Source organism: Dicentrarchus labrax, unplaced genomic scaffold (assembly GCF_905237075.1).
Source record: "Dicentrarchus labrax unplaced genomic scaffold, dlabrax2021, whole genome shotgun sequence".
NCBI lineage: Eukaryota > Metazoa > Chordata > Actinopteri > Moronidae > Dicentrarchus > Dicentrarchus labrax.
The window spans coordinates 18,874,506-18,889,101 of NW_026136702.1; the positions used below are offsets into that span (position 1 = coordinate 18,874,506).

At 40.3% G+C, this 14,596-nt stretch overlaps 1 protein-coding gene across 4 annotated transcripts in view; it reads right to left on the reverse strand.

Annotated features, from left to right (window-relative positions):
• Positions 1–2,685: 2,685 nt before the first annotated feature.
• ugp2b (UDP-glucose pyrophosphorylase 2b) overlaps positions 2,686–14,596 on the reverse strand; it is a 33,928-nt gene continuing 22,017 nt past the window's right edge. For all 4 annotated transcript variants that reach the window (XM_051420674.1, XM_051420682.1, XM_051420688.1 and 1 more), the window contains exons 6-10: positions 11,534–11,831; positions 11,156–11,353; positions 7,018–7,260; positions 6,026–6,130; positions 2,686–5,009 (exon numbers count right to left, since the gene is read on the reverse strand). In XM_051420674.1, coding sequence (XP_051276634.1) covers positions 4,902–5,009; positions 6,026–6,130; positions 7,018–7,260; positions 11,156–11,353; positions 11,534–11,831 — 952 coding nt within the window. In that variant the 3' untranslated portion in view covers positions 2,686–4,901. The remainder of the gene's footprint in view (positions 5,010–6,025; positions 6,131–7,017; positions 7,261–11,155; positions 11,354–11,533; positions 11,832–14,596) is intronic.

Genomic DNA, 14,596 nt, shown 5'->3' on the forward strand with positions numbered 1-14,596 from the left:
CTTCATTATGATAAACCTGGGTACTGCGGTCTCTGTTGACCTGATCCCACAAACACCATCTTGGGAACAATGGGGCGGGAGAAGAGGCATCTGGAACAAACATTTCCAGATTCTTTCAGAAAAGAAAATATCTGAACCTTCAGGTAGTTCTGATAGACATCAATAACAGGATTGTGAGTATTATCTTCTACATGTGAATGTTTTAGTGAATGACGCATTATCAGGCTGTAAATATCTGTGTGTTTGTTGTTTGAAATCTGGTAGAAGAATCTGAACCTTGTTAACCAGATCTGAAATCAGCCTCTGTAATAACCACAATACATTTCAAGTAACGGTATTATAACACTGGGCCTTAAAAGCGAGTGTTTTCATCTGCCCCAAAATCCACCGTGTCTTAAAAATATTAATTTAAAAGTTATAGGTTACAGTTACAGTATCTTTTCCACAGTCAGTGATGGACTGGACCCCGACAATGACTCTGATTGGACAGTATTTCTTCTCAGGAATTGAAAGAGAAGCTGCTGCATATGAAAACAAGTCATATAGGATGAATATAAGAAGACAGGAAAATATTTCCTCATGTAGGTTATGTTTTTGTGTCGTCAGAATTATGTTTATTTCTAAGCAAGCCATTTTGCTATTTTGGTTAACCTCTCTTGTGGTTGGATAGGGTGGGAAGTTCTGTTTGAAAATGGTCTTTTCCCCCCTTGATGTAGAGAACTGAAGTTGTATTTCAAAAATAATTGCATTAATAAAACTGAAAATCGATCGAAGAGCTTCCACTTGGCACACATTAGACATTATTACACACCAGAAACCTGGAGATACAAACCTGTTTTGGTCCAGCGTTTATGGTTAAGAAAGTGTGGTATATTAAGTAGCGATGATGTGAAGATGAATTGATGATACAGCATCATTTCAAGCCCCGGGAGCTTGGAGAGCATCCTGCCGAATGAACAGCTCTCTCTAATTCACCTTGAACACAGGTTTATATAGGTCAGTTTTACTCCAAAAGATCAAAAGAAACAACTGGTTCCAATCCAAATGTTTAAGATGATGAGGGGAGGTGGGGGTTATCAAGTAAAGGTCAAAGGCCCTTCAACCACAAACAGTAGAGGATTAAGCCACAAACAGTTGAGGCCAGAGGCTATTGTAAAGCCATAAACATTCTATAGTAAGAATTAGTCATTTAACCTCATGTACTACTAACACTACATATGTTGACATGTATCATTTGAACTTATAACAGAATGTAATTTAAATTTATAAGCCTTCAGATACCACAAAAGAGTTTCTGTTTAATGTGCAGAGCAGTGTGATACCTGAGTTAAAGTTAAACCTGCGACTGCACAATATCATGTCACCTGTCTGGTTTGCAGGTCTTGAACTGACAGCGAGCGGCTCTGATAGTTTGTGACACATCAAGAGACGGATCCCAGTGTGACATTCAACGCGTGCTTCAATTCTGTGTGCAGAATAAATTAACCTTCACAAGTTCACCAAAGCTGAAGGATGACATTCTCTGCCTTCCTTCACTTCAAACACTTACTGTTTCCTCCTTAGCCTTACATTGTTTGTCTATCAAATAAAATAAAGTGCTTATTTCCGAGGTTATAAAAACAATAAACATACAGTTGAACACACAGACACTGAAATGACCGATGCGCTTCGGATTGTTATTTTTAGGAGGAATTATTGAGATCAAATGAAATGTCATATATGTTTATTTAATATGAAGTTAAAGTCAACATAAGGTTAGCTTAGCTTAGCACAAAGATGGGGAAAACAGGACAGAGGGAAACAGCTAGCCTGGCTCCAAAGGGAAAACAATCAGCCTACCGGCCGCTCTAAAGCTCATCAACACGTCATATGTTGTTGTTTTAATCTGTAAAACGACAGTTTGCCATTGTGCAGAGGGTTATGTGTTAGGACTATTTCTCAGCTGTTAATCGAGTCTCTGCAAGAAAGCAAACGTATTTCCCAAAATGGCAAACAAACAGAAGAACCTGTATTCAGCTTTTATTACAATGTTACCAACAGGATCAATAGGCCGGTATGTGAGGCTAATGCCCTGCTAACACAATCAACTAGACTACTTTATGAAAGAGAGGGAATATCAATGAGAAGTGAAGAGTATTTTATTGAGAAGGGATGCTGTCAAACTGCCAGACACAGATATTAAAACTGAAAGGTTACTGAAGCGTAGTTAAGTCTAAAAAAGCTGCTCTTGAACGAAGGTAGGGTAGTTAACCAGATTTTTAAGTGTGGAGCAAAGTTATTACAGTTAACTAAAACTAAAACTGTGAAACAACATTTTAGTTAACTAAAATAAAATAAAAATAAAAAATATATATATCTTTGTCAGATTTATCAAGAGACCGAGCACAGGGAGCCACTGGTGCATTACTGAGACTGGGATGTGACTGTGTGTTTGTATTGTAGTACCTATTCTGAACTTCCTGAATCTCGCCCCTGACAAATACAAATACTAAAATGAGAAGACCCACAGTGGAAACTAAATGAAAACTGAATTGAAAACAAAAACGAAATAAAAATGAAAACTAATGAAAACTACTAAACTATAATAACTCTGGTTAACTCTCTTGCCCCTTGTGACAGCACCAGTGGGTGTTTGTTTTAATGAAGCGATTGTGGGTGCACAGACACAACAGACGACACATGCTCCTCATTTCATATTGCACTTTATTCAGCTCTGAGGAGGCAGAACTGGGCTGGGCTGAGACCTCGCCACCGTCACAGATCAACACTTATTGCTTTCAGGCTTCTGGACCGCGCGTGTCGGACATGTCTCAAGTATTCTCACACTGAAACTTTGCGTACATGTTTCAAAAAAACGTCAACCGTCTGAATCTGCAGAAAGTATCGCACCTTCTGTCTCCGTGTGAAGAGTTAATGCTGAAGGAGGAGGTGGACAGAGGCGACGTTTGACACCGAAATGGAGGCATGATGTTTCATACGACATTAAGGGCAAAATGTGATCAAACATACTGGATTAAAAACAAAAATAATGCACAACATTGTTGAAATTTTTCATCATCTACATCATAAATAAAGACCTCCGCTTTGTACCGGTATAACTGCAGTTATTACATGTGATTTCATGGCATTGTGATCGTGCCTGGATATGGATCATTGCAGTCCTCATCCAGAAATATCATGGAGAAGTTTAAGGGCACCAAACAGTCGGGGACAGAGGTTGGAACGTGTTAGTTTCTCCTCTATGGCACAAATAGACACAGTTAGCCTGGACACTGGAGGAGTAAATATATCCTACGCTCTACTCTGTGGACGTCACAGTTGTTATTGCTCCGGAAAAAAGTTTGCATTTTATTTCTGAGCATGGACGTTTCTCTACAGACACGGCATGGTTCCACAAATTCATACAGTATGAACTGAATTCTCCAAATCTGGGGATTTAGAGTTGTAGCTTCTTTCAGCTCATTGTTTCCTTCTTTTGGTTTAGTCTCAACGCTCTCATCATCGTGATTTTCAGATGCAGGAAGCAGATGTTAACAGCAAAAAAGGCCTGATAAGCCCACTATTTGCTACTTGCCCAGCTCCAAACTCACAGACAAAAATCATGTTTCGCAAATACCAAGTGAATTAATGTCCGTTTCCATCCACTGGCACTAATTCTGCAGTGGAACGAAAACCATGTGGAAAATATGGCATTTGTGTTTGTTTCATGTATTAATTTGAAGAACGTTAACATTTTTGTTTTCCTGTGTGTCATGATTTATCTGCCCTGGTTTTCCATTGCACGTTGCTCTTATTGATACACCAACCTTTCCACCTCAGCCAGCCATAAACTTTATATTTCATCTTTTTTTTTAAAATGTACATAAAAGCAGATTAATGGAATCGCACATAAAGTCAGCGACTAGCTGGTGAACATACTGGATCATTGAGCAGCATATTCTGTATTTTCCTCAGGAGCTGGTTGAGACCAAAAAGAGAGCTAAAATGCATCAGGTGTCCAGAAACACAACTCCAAATGAATGATAATGTTGCTCTGTGTCTGTATTTGCAAACATAACTGAAAGGTGATGATATGTCATTATTGTGTTGACAGGCTAAACCCCCCAACCCCACCCCCCACCCAAAACTATTTAATGCAGGTTAAATAGACCTAAGTACACCTTTTGCTGCTACACCCCCCACACTGCACATTATCTCAGCTGAACATTTCTTGTCCCTGCTGAATTGTGGAACCATGTTGAGTCACAAATTGGTGTCTTTGGGCTTGAAATAAATTGTCTAAACTCTTCCATAACTTCGGAAACAGTGACTTTACCCCTCTGTGTAAGTACACAGTGCTGTAAGAGCACACTGACGATGAAGATGAGGAAAAAAGTATCCGGTTTGTTCTTCTGTGTAGTCCTGTTAGTATCCCTATTAATATTATCATAACAGTATCCCTATCTGTTTTGAGTCTACTTTGGCAGGTTTTATTTTCAGGCCAAGAAACAGTCAACATCCCTACAGTTAATGAAGAATAAAAAATAAAATCTGATGTGTTGTCTTTCTATCATGGTTATAGGTCATTGTTTAAAGTAACAGCTATGAGTAGCTCATTATTAATACTATTATTTCATATGATCAACAGCCTGTAGAGGGCAGTATCTCCCAGCTTCAAGCACTCCCAACCATAAACTGCAGAGCAGCATTCACATGCAATCACACAGAGCCTTTAGGGGAAAGACACTTCCTTTCACAATCTGTTGGTGTCGGGTAAACATGACAAACAGGTCACATGACTGGGATAAAGCCAACTAGGTCACATGATGAGGGTGGGTTGTGTGTGTGTGTGTGTGTGTGTGTGTGTGTGTGTGTGTGTGTGTGTGTGTGTGTGTGTGTGTGTGTGTGTGTTGAAAAAGGCGCTAGTGGTCCATGATGCGGAGATTGCCAGATACGATTTTGTTTTCCAGCATGGAGCCAGCTGGAATATCAATCCGATCTCCGTGGTTGGCAATGATGATGACGGTGCCCTGTAAGGAGGAAGAGCAATACGTTTAGTTTTTGTCTGTCAGAAAGAGAGAAGGATGACAGGAAGACATGTTCAGACCAGGATTTAATTAAAGCAATAAATCAATGACAGCCACCTGCCAACGGGACCCGTCACTGTCAAAGACTTTGACACCGAACGCGTTACGTCCTTAAATTTAGGTGTGGAAGTTTTTAAAAGTCGTTTATTATCTATAATTCTATTTGAATTTTCCATTACATTACAAAATAAAAGTCACATGATAAACCAAGAATGAATCAAAAGACAGGAGTCAAATCTGCAGCAGAGAAGAAGCTGCTGGTGTGTCTGCAGCCATAGGAGGGCAGTATGTTTATAACTGATGTGTGTACAGGCTGCAAAGTGACGCCCACAGAAACAGAATTTATGGTTGGTTTGGATATAAAGGCTCTGTGGCATGATGCTGTGCTGCTGGGGTATACGTTGACATGTAAACGCACTTTATTTTGTAGCCTAATTGATAGGAAAGGGCGGAGAGGGGATGAGGGCAGTAAAGGGCCACAGGTCATCTTTCATGGGCGTCCCTCAGTCTCCCAGTGCTTTTTCCATCCCTGGTTAAAATGCACATTGAGAGCACATTGTAATCTCTCAGGATTAAACTTCTTTAGAGAGAAGGGTCAGTAAAATGCAGCTGGAGCTGCCCCTGAGTGTCTCACAAACAACACAACAAGTATGGAAACTAATAAAGCTGCAAGTCAGAGAACACCCGTGGTTTGGGGCCTTTCTAATACACCATGTATCTCCAGCATCCTGTGCCATCAGTGTGGGCACCAGGATAAATAATGCAAATGGTCTTTCTGGGTTATCACGCTCAACCGAAGAGACTTCAGCACATTTAGAGCAAATACAAATTTAATTTGTTGGTAAACCCTTTATGACCCAGTTTTATTTTCCATGCGTTTACAGGAATGTTGGGTTTCTTTCACGACGCGACTGAAGATTTTATTTCCAATAAAACTTCATTTGAGTGCAGATGTTTACCTTCAGTGAAACGTTTTTCCCAAAGGTGACGTCTCCGGACACCGTGAGGTGGTCGAGCTCCAGCATGTCGGGGATGCTCTCGAAGCGGTTCACATACTCCTGAACCTGTACACAGACGGACATAGGAGGGAATTTCAGCCCTGTGGATCCTTTGGAAAAACATTTAAACCTACTGAATCATGTTTTGAAGTCTAGTAAAGAGCTATATAAGAGTTATTCCAACGATGGGAAATAACAACAATCTGGAAAATTGGTGCCCAGAAGTGTAACGCATTAGTATGATGTAATTACTTACCACACAGTTTGAGATAATTACCATAATAAAATCAGAACTGTGTCACCAGATTGGACTAAATAAGATAGAAATCAGTTGGGTTTAGAGGGAAATGTTGTAATGTGGGGACTTTACAGCAAAGTGAGGCAGCAACACAAAAATGACGCCCAAGATCTTTATCCTCTTCTGTAAGGTGAAGAAAAACTCCAACACTGCATCAGAGCCCAAAAGTGACACAGGAAATGAACAGATAAATGAATACAGTAAATAAATCAGAAAGGTGGAGGAGGAATATAGAAACAATTAAGAAAATAGTTTAGATTTTATCTATGATTTAGTTATCCATTTTCTTTTCTATGAAACAAGTTTCTTATTTATTTATTTCTCATGTCACTTTTGGACAACGAAAGCATACTGTAAAAGATAAAGAGGAATACTTAAACCTTACCTCTCTATTGTTTGTATAGAATTTCACCTCCATTAGATAAAACTGAAACTACCTGTATTGCTGGATGGGGGGAAGTGGTACATGACTTTACATTGTATTTTTTGTGATTTGGGGGAAATAAACCTTTAATGTAAGATGTTTAGTTTTACTATTGAACCAGTGACGCTTTTGAAAAAGGTCCACATAGCACCTTAAATCTTTACAGGACTTTTCATGCAATCCAAAATAAGGACAGCAGACATGTTCTTTCCCCACTGCTATGATAATGACCTTGGTGAAGGAGCTGCCCAGTTTGACATGCGGCGTCGTCGGGAACTCTCTCTTGGGGCTCATAGTCAGAGAGCCGGCCTCCAGGCTGTACAGGTTGGACATAACCAGCAGCAGGTCTGATGTGGTCTTGACAGGCAGGAAGCGGCTGCGAGGTACGTTGATGCCCAGGGCGTTGTCGAAGCATTTGATGGCTGCGCCGACTGCAGTCTCCAGCTGGACAACGTTCTGCCCGCCGTCGAGCGTCTGAGAAGAATCAAAAGAAGAGAGGAGACGTGTCGGCTTGCTGTGGAAAAGTAACTAAATTCTTTAAAATGTCTTTGCCTGCGTGTTTGCAGCAGCGCGAAGAACAAGAAGTGTTTGCAATTAATGCTCTGATTCATATCGCCAAGGGGAGGTTCCTGTTCTCTGCATCTCTCACTGCACACAGGCAAAATAACACACTACAGAACAAACAGCCCATATTTCTACCAAAAGCCAACTGAACATTTAGGTGAAACAACTGCCTGTGGTCATCAATCTCTACAACGCCTCCCTCAGAGAGTCAGACACCCCCCCTCTGTAATTCTGACTCAAAACATAGACAATCATTCTTTTGCACTTATGCACATTAATACTGTACATTTGATCTTGTATATATATATATATATATTTATATTTTTTGTGCTGAATATTGTATATATATATGTTGTTTGTATATCTGGAGTGTTGTAACGAAAATAAGTTCCCCCTGGGATTATTAAAGTATTTCTGATTCTGATTCTGATTTAAATGGGAGGTTGTTTTGCACCAGCTTCCAAATATTTTAGCACAACATCTGTGACTATTTGTCGTCTCGTTTGATTAAAAAAAAAGTCAAATGTTACAGTTTCAGTTACATCAGCAGGTAGTTCTGGCCGTGAGCATGGCTGGAGGGATGGCAATGTCTGTGTGTCTGTCCAACACTTCGGTCCAGACTAAAATATCTCAACTATTACTGGATGCAATGAAAGTTCTTCCTCTATCACCACCATCAGGTCAAAATCTTAAAATACCCAGAAAACTCATGACGTTCAGCTCTCCTTTGCGTTTGGTCCTAATCAGCAAATGTTAGCGTGCTAACAAGATAACCTAAGATGGTGGACATGGTAAACCTTACACCTATCACATATTGTGAGTATATTGGCATTTAGCACAAAGGACCACTGTGCCAGTCTCACAGAGTTGGCTGGAGACTCTCAGACTAATGTTTCCTGAAACCACAGAGGTGAGTTTGATGAAACTAAAATTAGACTCTGAAAGGTTTCACAGGACAACATGTGATAATATAATGATCTGGGTCTCTAGTCTATAACTATCAGAAGGGGTTATATAACATGCTTTTATCTTAAGTGTCTCTCACAATCACAAGTGCACACAGTTTTAACATGTATGGGGCTACAGTGCAGTATAATATGAACTCTGCAGGTTTAAAAGTGCTGCACTCTTACCTAGATAGGACCAAAACACTTATGTAAATCCACACTGCTCTGCACAGTTATCACCGGTTGCATAACACTTGCTATGTCACGGTGTGCGATTCTGTAGCCAAGAGCTGGAAAATTACATCTATATGCCAAGAAAAGCAATAATTAGGAATCAGGCTGAGGTTCAGTAGTGAAACTATGGCTGGTGGCAGATTTGCATACCCTGAGGTGGTGCTTTTCCACTGGGGGTGGGGGGCAGAGGCACATAACCAAAATAACATCAAGTCACATCAACTCAAATTTGTTTGCTGCACTGCTTTTAACAGGACCGCCCTGTCACCAAGAGCTTGGAGGGCAATAAAGGAGAAACATGTGCAGGGAAGACACTGAACCTCAAAATGATGCTTGAACTAATCAGACCATTCCACACAGATTAACTCAACTGATTAAGCATTTACTCAAACCTTTCCTTCATGTTAATCCAAGCAGCTCAGTTATTGCTGCCTCACAATCTTAATTTCTTTCAACAACTCTTTGCTTCTTTAAAAAGAAATGTGTGTGAAAATGAACTGTATGCAGACTTGAGGGAATCAGAGCTGGACAAAGCAGCTCAGTAGACAAAGTAAAATGAGAGGCAGCTCACAGAAGTGGCCTTTGAAGTAAAATATCTGTGAAGGAAGTAAAACTTTAATATCTGTTGTCTCTCTCATGCCATCCCACACACAGCTTAAACTGCCGTCCAAGTAGGGCAGATGAGCCACCAGAGAGGTGACCAGAAAACTGGATTGGTTTGAATCTCCTTTTCTCTTCTTTGTATGCAAAACCCTCACGTGACAACAAACGGCTCAAAAAAAGTTGAGCAGTGCAGGACGGCAGGAGCACAGAGAGGATTTAAAATATGGGTTTCCTCTGAAAGCGTGGTTTATTTAGAGGCGGTGGTCTCTGTAGAGGAAAGAGGTGCACATTATCTCCCTGCTCTGCACAGATATGTTTTCTCACACGACAGGGTGGACGCGGTAAAACAGGATGGATGAAATTATTCTGGGAGGTGGGCTGATTATTGACCATTATTGAAGTCAATTGTTTCATCTGAACTATTGCACACTCAGACGTCCTGGTGTGGTCCTTCTTTGAATCAGCCCCCTCAAGGCTTCAGGCTCATACATGGATGATCCAACAGCGGGCTATTACGAGGACATTTATGAGTCATTTCACTCCGATGGGCTCCATAATTCATCGAGAGGGAATGAAGAGGAGGAAGCATAAAGACTGGAGCATATTGCAAGACAGCACAACTCAGGAGACTGAAAGTATTCCTTATATTATAAAAATGACTGAGGTACTGAGGCAGACAAAAACAGAGACAACCGTGCCCTCCAAACACCCCCCATTTGCTCTTAATTCTAAACTACAGTTCCCACAATGTGGGGGATTAACAGGAAGTATATTGTTGCCATAGACTCAGTGAGTTAGCTGTGGGCTACAGCTTAAGCCTGGGTTTTTTTAAGCCTGTATTTGTTTACATTTTCACAAAAGGTATGCCGAATTCTCCATTAGCAGTTCCTGTTTGTAATGGAACCGTGGATGTACTCACACGTGTCACTGGATTACTTTACCGCTGCAGGAAACTTAAAAACATAATGATACTCAGGCAAGTTCTGGAGTTAAAAAGAGCATCTCCTATGATTTCTAAGTGGATTTATGGGCATTTATTCTTGGACATCTGTGGGAAGTATAAGTCCAACTGAATTTAAAATATGTGTCTGCGGGTTCAGCGTGTTCAGATTTGAGTCTCTCTTGTCTCTGAGAGTAAAAACATTCTGGCAAATTGCAGCAAATGGGCACTAAGGGATTTAAAGAACCTTAATTGCCTCCATGAGCTGTGTTTCACAGCCACTGTTGGTGATCAGGCCACATCATGGGGCCAAACTACAATAACTAACTTCCTGTTGTTCTGAGAACACCGATAAGAACCTGTCCCTTTCACCTCGCAGTATCTTTTGCCTCATGTCGACGCCCGGGGAGGCATGCCTCGCGGTTTGAAAACCTCTGTACTAGAAGATTTATTTAGTTGTTGACATAACTAAGTGAAGGCTCATGTTTGTTGTCCTGATGGATGCTGTTATAAAACTGTGTTCATCAGGCTTAGTCACCAATATTTTTGTAATGTAGCTGTGAACATATTTTCACAATAATGACGGCCATATGGGACTGAAGTCACTCAGAAGAAATAACTTTAAGCCTCAGTTCTTCTTTGTGTTCTGAAACTTTACCCATTTGTTTGACACAGAGTCTTTACCACTAATGTAGGACCAAATCCTTTACTAATCATCCTCGGCTGTTAAACCTTACTGTACTTCAGAAACTCTTCTTCTTATTCCCTCGTCCCAGCAAAAAATCATTATAATAATTGTTGGAAGAAAATGACTGTCCCAACCATAAACAGGGTGGGATTATATTATATAATTCTCTTTGCCTTTATTATATTTATATATCTTTCCCTCAGTTTGTTTTCTTGTTTTGATTTTGTCAGTGGATACTTTCATAACACATCCTTTGGCTTTAGAATCATAAAACTGAGCAACAACTATTATCTGTAATAAAAATCTGAACTGTTCTGTTATTTGGTGTTGCCTATGCCTCATTCATTAGTGTGTGTGCGGTTTGTGTTATTTCCCAGTCCCCTTTTCACTCACCTTGGGGTTGACTATAATCTCTAAGTCCATTGCTTTCTGTTCCTGCAGCCTCTTGATGGCAGCCAGAGAGATCCACAGGTTGTTGGTGTTGAAGATCTTGAACTTTGAAACTGATTTGAATTCGTCCACATGGGCCTTGGGGACCTGGGCGATCTCCAGCAGACGCAGTTTTCCGTCATACTGGATCAGAGTGCCACCCTGAGGATTAGAATAAGCTATTATAGACACATTCGATGTGTGTAAATGATTGACTTTAAAGCTCAACACAAACATTCCCTGTTTTCCCAGACAAATGTAATGTATACAACACCACTGAGTACAGAAAATATGACTAACATAGGAAAAAAATCTACAAAGACCTGGTCCTCCTCCACATACCTTGACGTCTGCACGCGTCTTATCCGTCACCTCCATGATAAACTCGCAACGCTTGCCGTTGGGCTGGCTGACCAGGTGGTGCAGGATGTGGAGGTCGACCGTGGCTCCCAGGTTGTCAATGTTGGACACGAAGATGTACTCCTTGCCCTGCACGATCAGCTGGTCCAGCAGGCCCGAGTTGTAGAAGCTGGCGTAGATGTCGCCGTGTCCTGGAGGGTACCAGCCTTCTGTATTTTGCCCATTCATGCTCAAGTTCGTGGACACAGGGAGGAGGGACTCTTTATTGATGCGAGGGTACCTGAAAAGAGGAAAAAAGTCCACAATGAAATCAGGTATTTGTGTGTTTCATGTTCCCTTTTTTTTTGATATTGTTGGTTTATAAACACAAATATCTAATAACTCACTGTATCGTATCCATCCCAAAAATGTTTTTAGCGTAAAATTAATCAAACATCGGAGTCGAAGGTCCGGAGTTTAACATTTAGGAAGATCTCTTGGCAGAAATGCAATATTATATTTCATTATTAGAGCCATTTTCTTTCTACAGAGTCCGCTACATAGAAGTTTCTCTGACGTGCTTGGAAGGCTGAGCTGTATTCAGTGGTTGCAATCGGCAACTTCACCACTACATGCCACTAAAACTTACCTACCTCCTTTGAATTGGAGGAGCATGGAGCAATAGAGTTGATTTAAATAAGTCGAGACATTTTTCTGTGTGTTTTTTCACAACAAGTTACACATGTAGTTATTTGATCTATTGTTAATATAAGAAGTCAGTTTCTGCAGACCACTCTACATGTCTGAAAAGGTCATGCTGTATCATGAAATATTGGATACTTGAATAAATACTTATTAACTGTAATGATAAAATATAACATTCAAGTGTCATTTTGTTTTTGATGACACTCCATGAACAGTTTTCCTCTTTCTTTTGGCACATAAAAAGTCTCTATCTCTCATATGTGATTAGGTTTGTAGCTATAAAACTTTATTATTATTATTATTAACTCACTTATCTCACCTGCTGCAGAGCTGTAAACCTCAGACAGCACATGTTAAGTAGATAAACAACACAAAGAGAGAAAAAAAAAAGTGTAAATCCATTGTAACTTTGCAAAAAGTAGCATGCCAGGTGCCGTGGAAATTTCCTCTTTTCATTCCACTGTAGGACTTCAAACCAAACCGTCAGAAAGTTAACTTTATACGTTTTTTCCAAGAAGGCAGATGAGGCAACAAGCCATCATCGCTTTACGCATTTAACTGATCAAAGGGTTTCTAAGAAGGATCTGCGTCAGGTTGCGTTAACAAACCTCATCGCGAGGAACAGCACTGAGTGGGAGCTGGCTGTGTTTTCTGGCAGTTTGAGGATGAGTGCAGATGAGCTGGTCAGGTGAGAGGATCTGCAGATTGGAGGCACGGAGGCCTTTTTAACAAAGGTTTAATTCTAGCTGACTGTTCTGGGAAGATGTTTCAGATGAGTGGTTTTGATATGAGCTCATGGACTTCAAAGATTTTAATTGTTTTTCCTGTCTTGGATCCAATATTTCTGCCTCAGAAGGAACAGTAATTCTTTCCAATGTACACATGAAAAGGAACACACATCTTATCAAAGAATCACTTGGATTTTTCAGTATCAGAAGCAATAATTTATCTAAGCGCTGAATTTGCTTTTTCTCATGCCTCCTCCTAGAGTTACAATATACTATTCTTTATTGTTTTGTTAGTTTAAACAAGGAGCTGGTTTTATGGCTATATTTTCCGGGAATTGGTTTGAATGAAAAAAACAAAGACAGACACAGTGTTAGAGACCTTTATGTAAATTAACTCTGACCTCTCATTTGCAAGAGTTAAAAGTCCAGTGTGTAACAATTTAGGAGGATCTATTGGCAGAAATGCCAATGAAATATTAATAGGTATGCTTTCATTGTGTTTTCTTTACCTTCAAACGAGCTGACTTTTTAACTACAGAGGAAGCGAGTCCTCTTCTACAGAGTCTGATATGTTTAACCGCCATGTTTCTAGAGTAGCCCAGAATGGACAAACTAAACACTGGCTCTAGATAAGGCCTGTGTTTCGTGACCACCGTAGTTCCTACTACATGCCTGGAAAGCGAACAATATTCTGTTGGTTGTAATCTGCGACTGCGCCGCTAGATGCCACTAAATCCTACACACTGGTCCTTTAAAATGAGGGTGTGACTGCGTAAAACCTGCCCCATACCTTTCTGTGGAACTGTCAAAATGTCAAAGCCTACACACACACACACACATTATAATGCAATTTTAAAAAATAATTAACTCGCAACTTGCTCTAGTAATGCTCTAGTCTAGTTGCTCTAGCATGTTGGCGTTGGGTGTGTGAACATCATGACCATGAAAGTGAGCAAACTGCCTTGAACATTTTGCCCAGTGTTGAGCAAACAAGTACTGTTAGCAAGTAACCAGTACTATTGCAAAATGTTTGGGGATCTTTGCAGGAATTGGTTTGAAGAAAAAGTTTTAAAGAGATTCAAACACAAAATGACAACAGTGTTAGACCTTTGAATGGGCTGTTGGGTTTATTTATTCCGCTCATCACCTTGGCGGGTAACCTGGGAGTTTTGTTTGTGACAAAAAAAAAAAAATGAAAGCCGTTGGACAATTTTTGAATTTGTCTGGTGGGTAAAGCAAATTGCTTTCCCTCATCAACTGGAACACCAGATAGTGTGATGAGCAGTGAATTTAATTCGCCTTTTATGAATTACTCTCACAACCTCGGCCACAGACTTCTCTTTGTTCTCTTATTGATTGACATTTCAACTATTCAACCACCTTCTCTGCGCTGACATTAAATCCTAAAGCTACAGTACCCATCCCCACCACCACCACCACTGCTGCTGCTGTTGTCCAAAAGTGCTTTGTACTGCACTCCTTCTGGCAAACATAACATACAAGTGCTCTAAATAATTCAAGGGAGATAGTAAAAAGCAAGTTCCGCTTGACTGACAAATTGGAGACAGCAAGGCATTAAATATTAATGTCTTTCTCCATACATTACATGACATTTCCTGTCTGGATGCTGCTG